We start from the raw sequence: 18,643 nt of genomic DNA, 5'->3' as shown, positions 1-18,643 counted from the left end.
CAATTGGTCATATCATGACACCTGGGCCTTTTAGAGTGGAACCATTAAGATTTTTGTAACTTCTTCTACACCTTTGCAGTGACCATGAAAATCCAGTGCTGATCAATATTTACTTGGTTCACATATTAACTACTAGGCCAGACAGGGAGTAGCAGCAGAGACCCAAGCCCAAGACAAAGTGCCAAATCCACATAGTCTGTCTGTGTAATTAGTTCCTACTTTAGAATCAAGAGTAAAACACCAGTCAAAAACTAAACTGAAAAATTTAATTGCTTTATAAAATAAGATTATGAAATTCTACATCAAAATCCAGCTTCTTAAATATGGTACATTCACTTCCTCACAGAATATTTAAATATTCAGGTCACTTGAGTTATATTTTCACCATATTTGTGTTAAAATCATTGGATAAATTAAAACATCCTTACCAAAAGATACCACAACTTATACAAATAATACTAAGCAATAATACATTTTTAAATACAAACTGTAAAGAAATTAATAACTTTTAGGGCATGCTACAAAATTTTGCCAGAAAAATATATGGAATCATATTTGTTTAACTAGAAAATATACAGTGTGCTTTCCAATTTTCTTCCTAAAATTCAGTCTCATATCCATTTAACTTAATAAATATGTACAACAAAAATGTTTATTCCGTGAAGAATATAAATAGCAAATACTGGAGAAGAGCCTGGTCTGGCATTCCTTTCTCATCTAGTGGCTACAGTGGGACTTTTCAACTCTGAATGTGCAAAAATGCAGAATCAGGCCGTTAATGTTACCATTGGGTTAATAGCTTTTACAAAAGTGATTTTTATTAAAGAAAAAAAAAAAAACAAACCAGCATAAAACATCTTCAAAACCACTGCAGGAGACTTAGAATTATTCCAGTCAGGCATTTCTATAAATAGTAAATCAAAATGTGGTGAAATAACGTTCCAGTTTAATTACTGCTGGCAGTAATTAGGGAAGAATAGTCAGTGGAGAAAGAAATGTATCTTGAGTTAGACACATCTTACTTTCACAGATTTAAGTTGGTTCCCTACCATTTCTAAAAAGAGTTTCTGGTATAATCTATACATTGTAAATCTGTGAAGAAACTTTATCACCTTCTTCAAGCTTTGGATGGTTCGTTTTGGAAAGTGGTACATTTTCAAGTGCTTCAGTCCATACATTAAACCTTTAATGGTATCTTGGTCACCATTTTTTACTCTCCACAGATTGAGAAGCTTCAGAACTTGCTCTGTGGGTTGACATAGTTTCATTGTGCGCTCAACATCTTCTTTTCCCACTTTCTTGCCTGGTAAGCTTGCCATCAGCATGTTGAGATGTTCAAAGGTGAGGTTCAGGTGGCCAACATGCTTTAAGACACTGTTCTCGCAATGATCGATATCTATAGAAAGCAAAAAGAGAATATAGTACAACTTTACTGTAACCTGCAAAAAAACTTCCAAAATTCCGTGAATTTGCTTTCTAAATTTCTTTGCTTCAAATAATTAATCTTTGCTTTTTTGGGCCCATCTATCCTGTAAAATGTTGTGTGTATGTGATAGGACTCCTAGTATTTGCCTCCAGTGAATGAAAATTTAGCTCATTCTCTTCAGAAATGCCTAGGCAAGCTTGTTAGAATAGTAATTTTGAATTTTGAAGTACTGTAGACACTTCACAGACTGACATAAACATGCATACTAAATAGCAGAGGGGTAAAAAAAAACATTTCTGCAGCATTTTTCAAATCTATTCTGAATGGACAAAATGTCATTCAAATTTGGTGGTTGTTGATGGTGGTTCACATGAAAAGAGCTGGCCTGAATGCTGTAAAAAACCTTGTTATTAATACTGCAGCACTATTTAATCTTTGAAATGTGTCTTGGAAGATTCAGCACAAACAAAGCCAAATCATATGAACAAATGAATCAGCATGACAAGAGGTACCAGAAAGGAAAAACAAGGGAAAGCCTTTCTATGTATTCCTTATTCCCATGTGCCCCCACCCTGTGGATAAATGTCCCAGTCCAAAATATCAACCTCTACTTTATAGAAGACAAATGGCACTCTCAGCTTCAGGGAACCAGCTCCCTCTAACCTGGGTTGCTCAGATATTACAGTGGGAAATATTTTTCTCACTTGATCAAAATTCTTTGTATGTTGTGCAGTCTCAAAAGGAGACAAAAGGTCATGGCAAAACACATGCTCCAAAGTGGGCAAGTCTGGAAACAGTTCAGTCCTTGACTGATCTGGAGAAGTGGAATTCTGTTCCTGCTTCTCCTTCTCCCTGCTCCCCCTTCTCCCCTTCTCTGTGCTTACTGCATCGATGTATCTCAGTGAAGGCCTGCAGGCTGTTCTCCAAACACAACACATCCCCAGGGGGTATTTGATCCAAGCAATTTTTTAAATGCCATTCAAAAGGTGTTTTATAATGTACATGCTACCACAATAAGATACCTTGGATAATCTTCTTGACCATATCCTGTTCTTTGTTTTGCTGCTTCCATAGTTTCAAAAGATGGAAGGTCTGCTCTTGAGGGCTGTGCCTTTGTTTAATCCTTTCAATATTTTCTGTGCTAACCTTTGTCCCAGGCAAGCTGTCTGCTAGTATGTTCAGCCAGTTAGGTGTGATATGAGTAGGAACAGCAAACCTGAACATAGCCTCCTCACACAGGGTTACATCTGAAATGAAAAAGAGAAAATGTCAATTGTTCTGATCTCTTACGTTGCCTGTCTCAGAAAGAAAAACAAACAAAACAAAACTGAAAAACAAAAACAACCAAGCAGCAAGAATGATAAAAAAACATATTTAAAAAACAGTGTGCTTGAGTTCTTTTTGGTCTGAGCTACGATAATTAAAATTCTACTATGGCCATCACCATAGCAGGCAAAGAGCTAACAAGCTAGGTATTTTTATCCCAGATTTTGGTAAATTAATTTTAACAATAATTAAAGATATGTTTTCAGAGCACTCTTCCTTAATGATACACACCTATTCCACATTTCTGAGGTGTCGTATCTGTATTTTCCTGACAGATGTTGTCACGAACCTCATTTCCCTTCACAGCTATTTTGAAACCTAGGGCACTACAGTTTGTGTGCTTAAGACAGGCTGCTTTGGAGGAGGTTTCATTCGAGAAAAATCCATCTGGACATCTCTCACATACAGTGTCACTCTCAGGGGTACCTGTGGAAACAGGAAAACAATGCATCCAATTACATATAACGTCAACTGTGGGAAAAAAAATTAAAAAAAACAAACCAGAAAAAAACCATTCCTCTCTAAACTGTCCTGCTTCTGCTTTTCATGTTTGTGATTTATTAAGAAATCACTTAGGAAAAAAAAGAGACAGAAGATGCCTTAGGAGAAGGATGTTCCTGCTCATGTAATACAGTAAATAGTACTCTTAAATATGCTTGTTACCAAGTATAAAATTAGTGGTTACTGATTAAATTAGTAATTTAGTAAATGAATATCTTTAAAACCTCGATTACTTGAGTCTGTCCAGACATTACACTATGTCTCGTCTTCATCCTTCAACTACATAAATATTCTGTAAAGTAAAAAAGTGGGGAAAAAACTGTGTTCTGAATTTCACTCTGCAATAACTGCCCAGAACCTTACTTGAATGAGTTACTTCGGTTCTAGACAAAAATACAATCTAACTTCATATCTGCTGAAGACAACAATTTTGAAATTCTTTTTGGGGCTTGAATAAAATGTTATTAAAAGCAAAGAAAGCAGTATCCAATATTAAAAAAAATATTTAATAAACATACATGTTTTGATTGGTGATTTATAATGCATAGCTTTACTTCAGAACTAAATATAAGATACAACAACAGAATGACAACATATGGTTCTAGCACATTTACAAGGAATAAGAAAACAAATCAATGAAATCTTAAACTATGCAGTCTAACCACCAGTGGTAGGAATGTAATGGTGCGAATAACCACTGTATACTCACTCCTAATTCATGCTTATTCATCCAACATTTAACAAGTGCCTGAAGTCTGGTATCTAATATTGCATTATTAAACATGAACTTAAGCACATGCTTAAAATTAATTTGAAAAAAATTGGAAAATATGTTTGAATAAGAAAATACCTCCATCTAGTGTATTTTTAAAGTATTTACATGTGGATGTTTATTGTAACGTTAGCTTTTTAGTAATCTTTTCATTATTTTGGGAAATCCTTCGAGGAAAAGAGTATGCATCTCACGTTTTCAATCAGCTGTGAAATCAAGAAGAGTGCTTGCATGCAACCTGACCTAGCACTTCATCAGACAACGAGTGAAACGAAGGAGTTTGTAGTTGGCAGACCCTGTTTGTGCCACCCCTTCCCAGGTGCTGTGCTCTCTGCAGCCCCGGCGCTGCCCTCGCTCAGCCTGCAGCTCAGCCTGCAGCTGCGGCCAGCATCGGCGGGCCTGAGACCGCAGTGTCTTAGCAGCTTTCCCTGCTGCCCACAGGCTTTGTTGTGTTCTGGCAGCAAGGAAGTGCAAGAAAGGAGTGTTCCTGCAAATGGGGCGTCGTTCTGCTCAGAGCCCGCTGCAGAATCTTTGCAGCGCAAGGGAGGACTATACCGTGTAATCCATCAGCGTTCTCGGGACTGAGCATAAAGTCACCCTCCAGCTCTGGCAGCTTCTCCACTGTTGATTTCGGCGCTCTTGTTAAGGGCACGAGCTGCCGCTGTCTGCCTGCCCTTCTGCCACTCCCTCCAACTCTCCTGGAATCCCCCATCCTTCCCAGGGAAACGGCAGCCGCCACCGGGGCGGCGGAGCTGCCGCGCAGCAGCGCTGCTCTGCTTTCCCAGCCCAGCGCTGCTTTCCCAGCGCTGCTTTCCCAGCCCAGCGCTGCTCTGCTTTCCCAGCACAGCGCTGCTCTGCTTTCCCAGTACAGCGCTGCTTTCCAGCCCAGCGCTGCTCTGCTTTCCCAGCCCAGCGCTGCTTTCCCAGCACAGCGCTGCTCTGCTTTCCCAGCACAGCGCTGCTTTCCCAGCCCAGCGCTGCTCTGCTTTCCCAGCACAGCGCTGCTTTCCAGCCCAGCGCTGCTTTCCCAGCCCAGCGCTGCTTTCCCAGCCCAGCGCTGCTTTCCCAGCCCAGCGCTGCTCTGCTTTCCCAGCCCAGCGCTGCTCTGCTTTCCCAGCACAGCGCTGCTTTCCCAGCCCAGCGCTGCTCTGAGCCCTGCCTCACACAGGGCCGGCCGCGGCAGGAAGGAACAAAGCCTTTATCTTCACTCACAAAAAGGAACTACAAAGGAAGGTGATAGCCCAGTAATCATGAACAATGGGCACCAGGGAAACAGATTTCTAATGCTTTAAGCCTTAAATGAGGCACTGGACCACACCATCTCCCTGTGTGGGAGTAGAATCATATTTTTCTGCTCTTAGGTTTTATTTCACCTGAATTTGCATCATTACAAAGTTCAAGGCTATCATATGGCAAAAAGCAGTAACACTGCAGTACATGCTTATTAAACTCTTAGCTGTTGCCTCACCTCAAAAACTGACTATTGACGCAGGGGGATGCAATTATTTTTACAATGTTTTCATTCCTTTTTTAAGGTCTGCTTGGGTTTAGCTGGTTCAATCTGATGGTCTTTTGGAACTAACTTTTCAAGATATTACAAAATTCAACATTTTATCTTCTTTAAAAGTTTGTTTCGTTCTGATCTGAGGGATTGAAATTTGTCTGCCATGTTTCATCATGCTTGGAGGGATGCAGCAGGATGGTTGCTCAGGTAATTTATACTTAATTCACCTCCCAAAGTCTTTCTGAGGATTTTGTTTCTGGCCCCTTTTGACTTGCTGCCGAGATACAGTGGAACCTCATTAACTCATTTTTGCTGGGTATAGTTTAGGTTAATGAAGGTTTACAATATGGAAATGTAGCTGCCAGGTGGCAATGCTTAACAGTGGAAAGGCATCAGGGTAAAGCTTCATTGACCAATTACTCAAAGACTACTGAGCAGCTACGGCAGCAACATTTCTCCTTATTCCAAAGTTGCTCTCCAGTGAGAGGTTCACAATCCAGAAAAGGACTCCCAGCCTGTCATTCAGCTCAGCACTAAAATGTACAGGCCAGCCCTAGTGTTCCTCACTGCAGGTATGTCATTCCTAGAGAAATCATTCTGCCTGCGGGTGTCTGAGACACTTTGATTTTCTGCATTTCCTACCTCAGTACTCTTCTCCAGGCAGTTATCAAGCTCTGGTACAATGACAGTTTACAATTCTTTCAGGTTGTGTTAAATACTGGAGCTAAACTGGGCCATGGCATTTGCCAAACAATAAATGATGTATTTGGTTTTGAGGGAAGAACAAATTATTGGTTTAACAGTTTATGTTGTCTTAAATTAAGAATACACTCCACTGAAAAGCACTGCTTTGCTCTATATTCCCACCAGACTTTCAGCACTATGCCAGCCTGCTTGACAAAGAAATGGTTGTTTTCTTGGTAATAGTAATAGTTTCCCTAAGAAAGGAAAATTCCACTTAGGATGCTGATAATTAATTATTACCACATATTGCAGTGACACTAGAGTTATATTAATGGTGTTATAATTATATACTTGGTGTCAAACATGTAGTGCTCCTGGTGTTTGTCAAGATATACAGTTGCTTGAAAAAGCAGATTTCAAAATGAAAACCATTATTATTTATCACACACACAAATACTACATTCCAGATAATGTTCCTTTAAAAGAGGCAATCCATCATGTTTCTCATTAGAGTACAATTTGCTACATTTGCTACTGCCATTAAGTTATATATTACAGCAGGAGCAGGGTATTCCTCTGAGAAACCTTCCTTTGGCTACAGTCCAAATGATGCAGATTAGAACAGGTTCAATTGGCTTTACAATTTGCTGTCCTGCAACTTCATCTGGACAAGCCTCTTTCCTAATCCTGTAACTGCCACGAGCCGTGGACGTGCTGCAGAGCTCTGATTAGGTCTGCGCGTATGGAGGAGCGGAACCCACCTGCCTGGACAACCCCGGAGCCGGGCGGACACTCCGTGTGCCTCAAGCAGAACTCGAGCTCCAGGTACCTGCCCGGGACGCACTCGCAGACGCGGTTCTGCGTTCTGGAGCACTCCTGCCTGACGAACTGCAGCTCCTTGCAGACGGTGCTGCAGTACTGGCACTCCTCGTTGCTGTTCCACTCGTCGGCGTAGTACTGAGCCGGGCACGGAGCGCACTGCGTCGGGCTGCTGGCGCTGCAGTGCCGCTTCACGTAGCTCCCGGGAGGACACTGGTCACACAGCAGCTGGCGAGATGTCCCTGGGTCGTAATGGAGATATTTGGGGGGAGAGTCATCCTGGAAGGTCCACTTGACAGAAATGTCCAAGAGCTAGCAACAGGAAAATAAAACATCACTTCCTTTTAGTTGTGGGGAGCACCACGATCATAAGGAAACCTGCGCTTCAATGAGTCTCCTCATGTCACTATCTTCAAACAAATGCTTGCATTAGAAATTTCTGATACTGGCCAGCTTCCAGACTCTCCCATATCTATCTTGGAATGGGAAAGTTTTAGGATCTTATCTAGCAAATCTTCCCAACCTAAGTGATTCCTTCTATAGATGTAGATACTCTTCTTCTCTGATTTACAACCTTTTAATATCACTGGGCATTGGCCTTTTACTGCCTGGTACCAGAGAATTTGTCCAATGCACAGCAAAGGCAGGGATTATGCACCTTTATGTTCTTAAGTATTGAGTACTTCAGATGCAAAATAAATTGTGCCTGAGCATATGAATATGACCAGTGTAGTGCACCATCATCACAGATACCTTTAAAAGTGATGCCATACACTATTTCTCTTACACTATTTTTTACAGAAACTAATGTCTAGAACAATAGAGGTTACTTTTTAATGCCTTCCATTTAATTTTGCACTGATATGCAGAAGCTTTTGGGATGTAATGTGGCAGCTACATCAAAGGAGAAGACACAGCCTGAGACAGAGGTAAAGAATGATGTGGGGTATGAAGGGCACATTAAGAACTCAATTTCATGAGCTAGGAAGAGACCAGGCCAATGCTTTCATTTCCTCCCTAAAACCACAGGCTCACAGCTGTCCTGAAAAGCTGGTTCAGTACTGGCACATTCCATGACAGCTAGAGTCCTCCTGCTTCCTACAACAGTCTGCTTTGCTGTGTGACTGGGGACCTGGTGATCTGAGACAGCCTGTCTTGCTGCAGAGACAACCTCCATGTCACTTTGTCTTATAATTGAAAATTTGGTTCTGTGATTGCACCAGTCTACCACAAAAATAACTCTTGAGAACCACCCTGATCCCCAGAGGGTCTGCCAACAGCTCACTCTCCTCACTGATAACCCAGCTCTGTCCCAGCACTGCATGCATGGCTACATGTGCCACTTTTCTTCCAAAGCTTATACATTATTTTTAAAAGATGAAGTAAACTGGATCTGACCTAAGATTTTTCAGTGTATCTAATAGAATTATAGATCTAACTAACTTGTTTTTGTTGCTATTTTAACCTTGTCAGCTAATACAGAGTTGCCAATTCAATTTCAAAAATGTATTTCCTCTTTTCCAAATATCCCCAAAGTATAGGTGCAATTCACTTTTTTTTCTAAAGCCTCTATTTTCTTGAGATGCTTCATTAAGGGCCTCACTTCTGCTACATCATGGCAGTTCTCTTATTAAGAGAAGCCATACTCTTATTAAGTTTGGAAAGGACAATTTAAAATTTCATCTGCATTAACACAACTCACAGCAAATGAGTGATATGAGATGTTTAACTTAGGAAGTCTTATTGTTTAAGCAAATACTCTTAAATGCATTCTCCTGTTACACGTCTATGAATCTACTTTTCATACAACTATACTTGGCTGAGGAATGAAATGCAGATAGTATGGGTATTCCCTATAGCCTCTTGTAGCTACCCTAGACTAAGTCTGATAACTTATCTGATTTCTAGAGGTGGAGATCTCACTTTTCTTGTGGTCTCAATGCACAATACCTTTCACTGTGAGAAATTCCTTATTAGTCTTTGATGTCCTTAAATGACTGGATGTGTTTTATGTGATCTATTTAACAAAGAGGGTGCAGCACATTTTTTAATAGTGAGTGGCTTTACATTGAGGAAAAATGCCCCCACCCTTGGTAAATCTACAGCTAAGACTCTAGTAATAAGGAAGTCCTGCTAATCTCATTAATTGTTGATGTGAACAGTGAAGTTTTCTTCTATGGTTTTAATTCAGTGATAGATAACACAGCATCCCAGAGTGCAAGACTTGCATGGACACAAGCATTCCCTTCATAGAACATATCTGACTACAACATGTGGCACATGTGCTACAAAGACAAGCATCAACCCACACTTCACACACATATCTGTGGAAACCCAAGACAATTCCCAACAGTGGTGAAAATTATCAGGGACAGCAGCCAGTCCTTGGGCAGCATGTCCTTGGGCAGAAACACCAGTACTCCTGCTCTGCAGGGCACAGCTCCCCAGAAATCCAGAGCTGTCACTGCAGTAGAATCTGCTCCTCTGGGTTGTGCCTCAGCCCTTGGTGACACATTTTCTCGTAATGAATAATTTCATAACTGTTAACTCTACTCTGCAACATGTAGGAGCAAGAATAACAAGATTTTATCTATTTTCCTTTCTCAGCTATTTACATTGAAACCATGTATGAGGCAAATAAGGAATTTTGCTGCAGGGGATGAATCAGCATTAAAATTAATTAGAATTCAATAATCAGGGTACGAAAGCAAAGGGATTTGTAGGGAAAAAGAGAGGCACCTGCTTTCTGAAAAACTTATGGCTGTGGAAAATAAGCCAATAAATATTGAAAACATTTCAACACAATTTGAGAGGAATTGATTTTAAAAATTGAGCAAAAGAATACTTGAACCATATGTGTGTGAGACATACTGAGTTTTGTCCTTGGAAGAACCAATAACAATAAACTAATCATGGCAACTAGAATATTATTAATCTAAATGAGCATAACCAAACCCCATAATAATAAGATAAATAAATCAGCATCACTAAAAGAACACTCAGTCTTCCCATTTGAATTTTTCTTTTTGCTTTTAAAAGGAAAGCATATCACCTTGTTTTCCCTTTTTTTCCCCAGAAACAAACATTACATAGCTGCAGTAATCCACTGATCAATGGCTGAGCCACATGTATGCAGGAGCCAAATATTTTATTTAGTAAAATTTTTTGACCAAAATTTCTTCAGTCAGACTAAAGATATGCAATTAATATCGCAGAATTTTACCAGACCATTTTATATATAATTTTCAACACAGAGCTAGATCACCATTATTACTGTCGGACTACTATGAGCCTATTGGCACAGTGAGCTCTGCAACTCTCTGCCATAGGACATTGCAAGCAGTCAAGTTCAAGATGTTATCTGACCTAGTAATGGATGAAAATAATAAACTTCACCTTTTGACCAAGAAATCCCAAATCAAAAATTGAAATCACAAAAATAATGATACTGTTCTGTTCTTTTCTTCCATCTCTTCTATGCATCAGATATCAACCACTCCCATAGACAGCATATGGGTCTTTTTAGGGCATTTTTTCTGGATTTTTTTTTAGACCAAGTATAGCCATCAGTATGTTGCTAAGTACATTTCTAGACTTCAAACCCCAGTACCACACTTCATAAGACTACTGTAGGTTACTTGATAATACTTAAGAAAAGAGATCTGTAAAATTGCCTTCTATGCAGTCCAAAAACACATAGCAGAACTGAGTGTTCTGAATATTGATATGCAACCTGAAAATCAGAAGTTACCTTTAAACCTACATCAAGTGCCAAAATAAAGTCAATCTATTTTTCAGATGTTTTTCAGGAATTCAGTAGTAATGGTGGAAGATAATTACATATCATTTTCACTAGTTTTACTGCAGTAACTTGACATAAGCAGAATGAAAAGACTCTTTTGTCCCCCAGTCCCCCAGTTCACAGAATAAGCTAGAGGGGAACATCACTAAATTGTCCTTTCTCCTGGCCTAACACACACTGAGTTTGTGCTTACATTAGGAATTTGTATCACCTGTTACAGCAGATTTGCAGAGCAAAACAGATGGTGCCGAGCACCTGACATCCACATTATGTATTATTCTAGGGGATATTTTGGACTAACTTCAATTTTCTCTCATGGACAAGCATGCATTAATGGTTACAGTGCATCTGGTGTGTCTCCGGGGTCCATCTCTAGATTTGCTTTCATCAGTTCAGTTTACTTTGGTAAATCCACTTTGTACACTCCAGGGCTGCTCTGATATGGAAACTAAAATACAGTCGATAAAGATGATCATGAGAGGCCCTTCAAAAGCATGTTCCTAAGACAAATTAAAATAGCATTTAGATGCATTTTATGTCCTTCCCGACATTTCTTCTCCTAAACTATGCTATGACCAACTTGATAGCAGTTTCTTAGCTACACAAAACCTCTGATTGATCTGAATGTCCATGTTGAAAGGTGGTCTATATACTAAGAACCTGAATGTCATGTATTCACTTAAGCACTATTTGAGCACAGGAAAGTGCCACAATCAGAACTTACTAGTTCTGAACAGTGGTCTCCCCCATAGATTCATAGAAAGCAAGATTTCTTCCATAAACATGCCTCCTGTTTTGGTCTTGCTGGAAAAGTTGTGTTAATGTGCTAATTTGAAAGAAGGAAGAAATTACAAGTCTGGCTTCATTCTACTGGAATCAGAAGTAGGGACAATGAGTATGTTCATCCTATAACCCTTCTGAAACCAAAGCTGGCGTCCAAGAGTGCTGCACATGACCAAATTAATGGATTTGTCATTCAGAAGATTGTATAAAGTTCTGTTCATCCTTGCTTAGGAAAGGTTAATTCACTAGGAAGTGGTAAAGAAAAAGTTTAGAAGGAAATGGCGAGCTTCTTCTTGGGGAGGATCTGAACTTTTTCAATAGCTTGGCAAGTCACATGAGAAGCTATGGATTCAGTACAGACAAACAGTGAACTCAGAGAGAACTTTCTCCATTAAGGGATAATACTGGCAAATGAAAAGGGGATTCCCTTTTCAGAGGAATTTTGGGAACAGCCTTTCACTGAGAAGCAGGTGTAAGAAACCTATGTGTCCTAAATATAGGTCTCAATGTCTTTCTGAAAGCAAATATGACATTTCATTTCCTGGAAGAGATGGCAAATGGACTGAGGAGATCTTTCAGTTTCAAACTCCCAGCCAATTCTTTATATGCCAGCACTAAGGGAAGAAAAAAATGCTCAGTATCTTTTGCATTTCAACAAATAAATTGTTAGTGTGATTAATTTGTAAACAGTTTTTCTAGGGTTAGTAAAATGCATGACTCAATTAAAAAAAATCCTTAAAGGTTAGGGTTTTTTTTGTTCTATGAGTATGAAATGCTATCAATAACAAAATTTTTTTTCAGCAAAAGAAAACCAGAATGAAACCTAATATAATTAACTACATCTAACAACCTATTGGATGAAATGGAATTCTAGTAACATAGGCTCATTTCTAAAAAGACTGAAGAACTCAATCTTCCTCCATGTCCCTGGGGAAAATCCTGGGCAGATCTCAGGATGGCTGTGTCAATGTGAGGAATTGGGATGAACTGTAAATACTGAAAAATAAGTTTACTGTAAGTCAGTGTGATACAAGTAAATACTGAGAACTTATTCAAAATGAATTACCCAAGGTCAGACAGCAGTTCTTTCATTGCATCAGCACTTTAGGCCTCAAGCTATATTTCTTCATACCATCCTTATGTCAGCACACACATAAAAGGCCTGTGCAGTCCATTTGTTTGCTTCCTCAGAAGATGCGTTTGAAAGAGGAATAATGTGATTGTAAAATTTCATTTCAGATCTTGGGGAAAAAAAACACACTCCCTTTTCTTTCATCTTTAAATGTAAGGCAAAGAGCTGCTTGATTTCTCTTGTTGAATTAAAATGAACTAGAAGACAAAGCACATGAAGTAAAAATCCTTCAAGCATCATCCCTTTAAATCACTGCTTTGTGGCAGAAAAGAGAGTGGCTTTTCAGCATATGAAAATATTATTATATAGCTTGGCTTTGTGGTTTTGGGTTGTAGACCAAAGGAGAATGTTTCATTTGCTGAGAAAGATAAATCTGTTTCTGTTTTGCATTCCACAAGTATTCCAAAGCATATTTTCTTATGTGATAAATAATCATTCAAGACATCTGTCAGATTGCTCCCAGTGTTTGCATTGGGTTTAAAGTAAAACCTCACAAATCTTCTACTTTGCCTTATATACAAAGTATTTGAACAAAACAAAGGCAGAAGGGTTTCACATATCCTCAACCCTTAGGCAAAATTCCTCACTGAAATCGTGCACAGGCCCAGAGAAATCCCACTGGCAAAATATAGCACTGGATGATATTATCAAGGTCCTCCTCATCAATAGCTTGTATCTCAGATCCAGTATGTGACAATGCCATGCTGGATCAGATCCACATCCACCTATTGAAAATCTCCACATACTTGCCACCCTGGGAGAAATTACTCCAAAGCTCTCATCCATCTCATCTTGCTGTTCTGGAGGCCCATGCAATTACCAAATTGAACCTCTCTGGGCCAGCAGCTCTGCAGCACTGTTGACCTGTGGGTTGCTGCAGGCTCTCGAGAGCACTGCCCAGACAAAGGAGCTTTCTGCAGACCACGGCCAGGCACACTATGAAATCTCACCTGGAGTCATCTTCACAGGTTTGAGTTCAGCTTACAAAGCTCTTCTACCATTCTACCAACTACTTCATTGTAATCCACTCACTTTGGATGTAACAGGACCTATTTTTGTTTGGAAGACACTTTATGAAGTGGAGGGTCCTCTTTTACATAAGGACTTTAATTGGCGACTCTCCTGAGCGACCTATATTCAAAAACTGAGGCTATGAAATGCTATCTTCATTTCTCTGTCAGTAAAGCAATATGTCAAAATGTCAAGTACTGTAGAGACTTTTTGAGGTACCATTAGTTGTCATTCACAAAGCAATTTAGGGGTCTAAACTACTGTTTCATTTTCAGTGGTAGGAAAATGAAATTCAGATGAAGAGCAGTTTTACATCTTATCAAAGAAGTGCTAAATTGAAAGTCCTAATTTATATGAGTTATATTTGCCTTGAAACCTGTAGAGGGAGAAAGCAGGGAAAACTAACCAGGCACTCTCCAAAATATGTGTCTTACATTTTGGAATGTTATTCACCAGAGTGGCAGCAAGATTTAGAGCTAATCCAAACCTGGGATGTTCCCACTGTAACTACAGTTTGCCTTTGCACTGACAGTACTATGTACAAACAGGTGTTTTTACAGAAGGAACAAAATTAAGTTTTCCATGAGATTTGAACAGTAGGTGTTACCTGAATTGTGACAGTATCTTTTAAAAATTCTTCTGGTAACCTTAGTGTTTTATTTTTAACCAAGACACATGCAGACATGCAGACAGAAAGAAAGTCAGACAGAACGATAACTCCTACCCTCACAGGCTGCAAAGCCACTGCTGCCTACACACAGCAAACCCAACAGGCAGGCCAGAAAAAGAACGTCACATGTGCCCAGAGATCCAAAATAGAGAAAGGTCAAGTATAAGGGTCAAGATAGTTACGTGACAAGTAATGAGATTCAGCTCTGGGGAATCTTTCCATTCAGTCCAATTTCATAATGTTTGTAAGCAGCTTTAGTGTTCCAAGCAAACAACACAAACATGAGTGAACCACCACATAAGGTATAACCTTTCTGAAACCTTAGCAAAGAGGCCGAGGCTGGAAGTACAGCATGGCCCAAAAGTCTTTTTAGATACAATGTCTCCAAACTAGGGTCGGAAGTATGTGAGCCAGACACACAAAACTTTGATCTATAGTTGTACCTCCAAAAAGGGGAGCTATAAAACAGATACTACAGCTACTTTTCTGAGCTCTAGCACATGTGACAGTACTTAAACTTCACGAATTTTTCTTACATTTTACAATAATTTTAAATACATGTAACAATAATAGTAATGATAACAACAATAATAATGCAGTTGAATGATGATCTCTTTGCTATGTACTGCCTCTGATGTATTTCAGCTCCAAGACTCATCTGTCAGAGGATTATGCTGCACTTCACCAAATGCTACTATTTTGTGGGAGAACAGGAACAGGCACATTACATTTAATCAAAATCAAAATCCTGATGTGATTATTTCATGACAGCCACAGATAAGAAGCCAGGTTGATAACCAGATATTGCTGAAATTCCCAGATTAACTTCCTGTGATTTGATATTGACAAAGCAGGCACAACATCAGACATGGAATGAAAAAGTTGTCCTGCATTTCAATCTGCTGACCACAAGCTGACAAATTTTACTTCCCGTGCACCATTAATTACTTTGGGTTTCCTTCTCAAAAAGCTCTTTCAGAAACTTGTACAGAGAGTAATAAACACACATTACTCATCAAATCCTGGAAATCTCATTGCATTTATAAAAAGCTTACAGAATAAATGGATCTCAGTTCTAATGCTCTGCCACAACATTAATGCCGTTGTGCTCACCAAAACAACCCAGAAGCAAGTTACTGTGCTGGCAAGATCCTCCTCTGAATATTATTTTTTAATGTTTTTCTTTGAAAGTTTCCTTACGCAAAAGATGAAGAGCCTCCAAATAGATGTTACACAGGATCTGTCTGTAGGCAGGTTTTAATTAAACTGAACTCATATACAATTCCATATGACTAAATGGATTAAATAACATTTTGGAAGATTTACTGCACTGCTAATATCTCTAAATTTGCCTCTGGAAGTATCTTACTAAATCACCAAGTAAACAAAACCTTATTAAAGCAGGGGCTTATACCAGATTTAATAACCCAACTTCTTCTGTAATAGCTACTGACACAGCTACTAATTCATCACCTTCTTGCATCTGAAGTTGAATTTTCTAAGCCAAGACAAGAACCACACACTAGTGGGGTTTTTTTTGTGGAGTTCACAGTGGTTTTCCTGGATAAGAAAGCCAGTACCTGAGAGTGCCACTGCAGCAGAGATTAGAGGCAGGCAGGGATGGAGCTTTTGTAAATCAGAAACAAACATTCTAGCCTACAGTTTCTAAATTCATTACTCGATACAGCGTTTTGCTTCAGACCAGTATGATGAGGCCTTACAAAAGGAGGGAGGGAGTCAGTAAAAAAAAAAAAAAAGCAAAATAAAAGCAACTCATGCCACTACCTTTAGAATGGGATGAAAATCCCTGCTGTCTCCCTGGAGCTGAACGTGCCCATCACATTCCAAACTCACCAGTAAAGTTTGGAGAGATGAAACAAAAAGGGTTTACCAAGAAAACGGAGAGAACACAAAGCAACCCACAAACAAACAAACAATCCCCCCCCCCCGCAAAAAAAAAAAAAAAAAAAAAACAACCCTAAACTCAAAACAAAAACCCCAGAAGAAAAGCCGTGTGTCTCCAGCCTGATGTCCGAAGCTGCAGTGCATCCTAGAGCCTTTCTGCCTATCTACCTCTGCGAAGGGACTCACCACAAGCGCGCAGCACAGGAACTTGTTCATTGTGGTCGGTGCAAGAAACCTCAGCGCGCTGGGAATCAGGCAGAGAGTCAGCGCCAGGCTCCAGCAGCTGCTTACATTCCCAACATTAAAGACACGATATATATATAGTCCCGGTGTAACAGGAAGCTTGGGCTCAGCTTTGATCACACATTCCCTGCCATGACCAAACTTTTCTCTCGCGCACTCCCCCTCACCTCCCCCCACCCCCCTCATTTTTTTTTTATTTTTTTTTTTTTAAGGAACCTGTAAAACTTGGTGACTTAATGGAACCCTTTGAGCGCCGTAACCACAGAGTGGAAAATGCAGGAGGGAGTGTCGGGGGCTGGCCAGGGGAGGGTTTAATTGCTCCCCGTCTGTCTGTCTGGCTGTGCCCTGCGCTCCGCTCTGCAGCGGGGCCCGCGGCGAGGCTCCGCTGCCTCGGCTCCCCGGGGCTCCCAGCGGCGGGGCAGGCTGGAAGCGAAGGCCAGGGCGGGGAAGCTGAGGGGAAGGAGGGTCCCGGTTCGCTGCCCTTCCCTGCCGAGGCCGGAATGCGGGGCGCGGCGCCCGCCTCCCGCCGAGGCGCCGCCGCCTGCCGCGGCCCGAGGGGCTCGGCCGGGGAGGGCGGGCGAGCGGCGGCACGGGGCTCTTGCTGTGATTTTCCAGAGACAGTCGTGTCTTCAGCACGCTCCTGCCCGCAGGAGAAGTCCCACTCAGGGCGCTGTTCTTCCTCCTCCCCAGTTTAAGTTAGGAAAGGGCATTTTCCTGAAGCCGCAAGGATCAAACCCTGCTGTCCGTGCTTCCCGGGATTGCTCCATGGAAGCCCCAGGGAACCTGTGTGTGCCAGGTGTGGAGCAGAGGAAAAGTGCAGAGAAAGGATTTACTTTCCCAACCTGCAGATAGCTATAAAGGATTATGGGATCCTGTAGAATCCTGGGGTAGAAGCCAAACCTGATGTGCCTCCAGATTTCACAGATGGTTTTTTCTCCCTTTTCACAGGCCAGACCAAAACCTCAGCTCTGGGTATGCCAGCTCTTGAGTATTTGAAACTGGGGCCCCTGTTGGCACTGGGCTGTGCAGTTTCTCCCCTTTGAGTCACAAGGCTGAGCAGGATTGGCAAGAGCTGGGTGGAAAAAGCCTGCATGTTATTTCATAAAAATTCATCTACACTGTCTGGAAACCATCATCTTCAAGGACAGCCTCACACGTGCCTCCTTACAAATCCATAGCTGTTTGAACATGCATCAGGCATAACCTAAGATTGAAACAGATGCTGGTTACACTTGTCAGGATGATAAAAATTCGAGACACTTGGATTAGTGGTAAATTCTCTGTAAGAAGTGAAAACTGGCACAGAAGGCCTGAGGGAGCATTGCTGGTATTTGATGGGTAGTCACCACTTGATTAATATTGTATCTGGAATGGTTGATGCAAATGTTCCTGTAATCTTCTCAGAACTTTTTAATACTTTAACATTTATTCTTACATACATTTATAAACATACTGTCCAGGTAAAAGCACAGTAGTGCCAATAGTCCCACATTTTCATTGTGGGGCAGTGGGAAGGATTGCTCCTGACATGGATATCTTTGAACATGTCAGAATAGCTTTGTGTGACTATGGTATTCTCCAAGCAGGGGCCAACTTCAAGTGTCAACCATACTGCTACAGCAATTCCATCAGCAGAACTTATTAAGTTCATAAGTAGAAGTTTAAACTACTTTTATCCTCTCAAAGGCCAACAGCTGGACATGGCAATGTGTTTCTTCTGATTGGAAGCAGCTCAGCGTCATGTCAGGGGATCCTAGGAAGTAGGTGGGGCTGATTGCCTTCCTCTCAGATACAGCAGAAAGAAAAGCACCAACTGCATAGCAAACTCCCTGTGTTTAATTAACACTGTTAACTGAATTTCAATGGGCTTTGAATGGGACTGTGGCCATAAATGCCCAACAGCTGGCTCTGTAGAGAAATAAAACTATAGCTCATAAGCCTGTTTAAACAGGTTAATGTGTATGGACAATAGTGTTCCTATCAGAATTTAATAGAGATAGAAATATTTTATGTAATTAACCAGAGCATAAAACAAATTAGAAAGCCATTAAAATTCTTCTTCTGA

The 18,643-nt window shown here is 40.6% G+C and overlaps 1 protein-coding gene across 1 annotated transcript; it reads right to left on the bottom strand.

Annotated features, from left to right (window-relative positions):
- Nucleotides 1–244: 244 nt before the first annotated feature.
- Nucleotides 245–16,733, bottom strand: TNFRSF11B (TNF receptor superfamily member 11b). Its single transcript, XM_021546434.3, has 5 exons — nucleotides 16,522–16,733; nucleotides 6,975–7,344; nucleotides 2,984–3,178; nucleotides 2,449–2,673; nucleotides 245–1,396 (listed from the first exon to the last, which is right to left on the bottom strand). Exons 1-5 carry the CDS (start codon nucleotides 16,549–16,551, stop codon nucleotides 1,008–1,010), a joined length of 1,209 nt encoding a protein of 402 aa, XP_021402109.2. The 5' UTR covers nucleotides 16,552–16,733; the 3' UTR covers nucleotides 245–1,007.
- Between the last annotated feature and the right edge of the window lie 1,910 nt (nucleotides 16,734–18,643).

The sequence above is a fragment of the Lonchura striata genome, chromosome 1 (genome assembly GCF_046129695.1).
Source record: "Lonchura striata isolate bLonStr1 chromosome 1, bLonStr1.mat, whole genome shotgun sequence".
In the NCBI taxonomy this organism is placed as follows: domain Eukaryota; kingdom Metazoa; phylum Chordata; class Aves; order Passeriformes; family Estrildidae; genus Lonchura; species Lonchura striata.
This window is presented reverse-complemented; position numbering and strand designations above follow the sequence as displayed.

Excerpts from the sequence above, each read along its gene's own strand:
- TNFRSF11B (XM_021546434.3), bottom strand. The coding sequence starts at position 16,551 with ATGAACAAGTTCCTGTGCTGCGCGCTTGTG. Across the intron at positions 2,674-2,983 it reads ACCTCAGAAATGTGGAATAG|ATGTAACCCTGTGTGAGGAG; the intron begins GTGTGTATCATT and ends TTTTCATTTCAG. Across the intron at positions 1,397-2,448 it reads GGTCAAGAAGATTATCCAAG|ATATCGATCATTGCGAGAAC; the intron begins GTATCTTATTGT and ends TGCTTTCTATAG.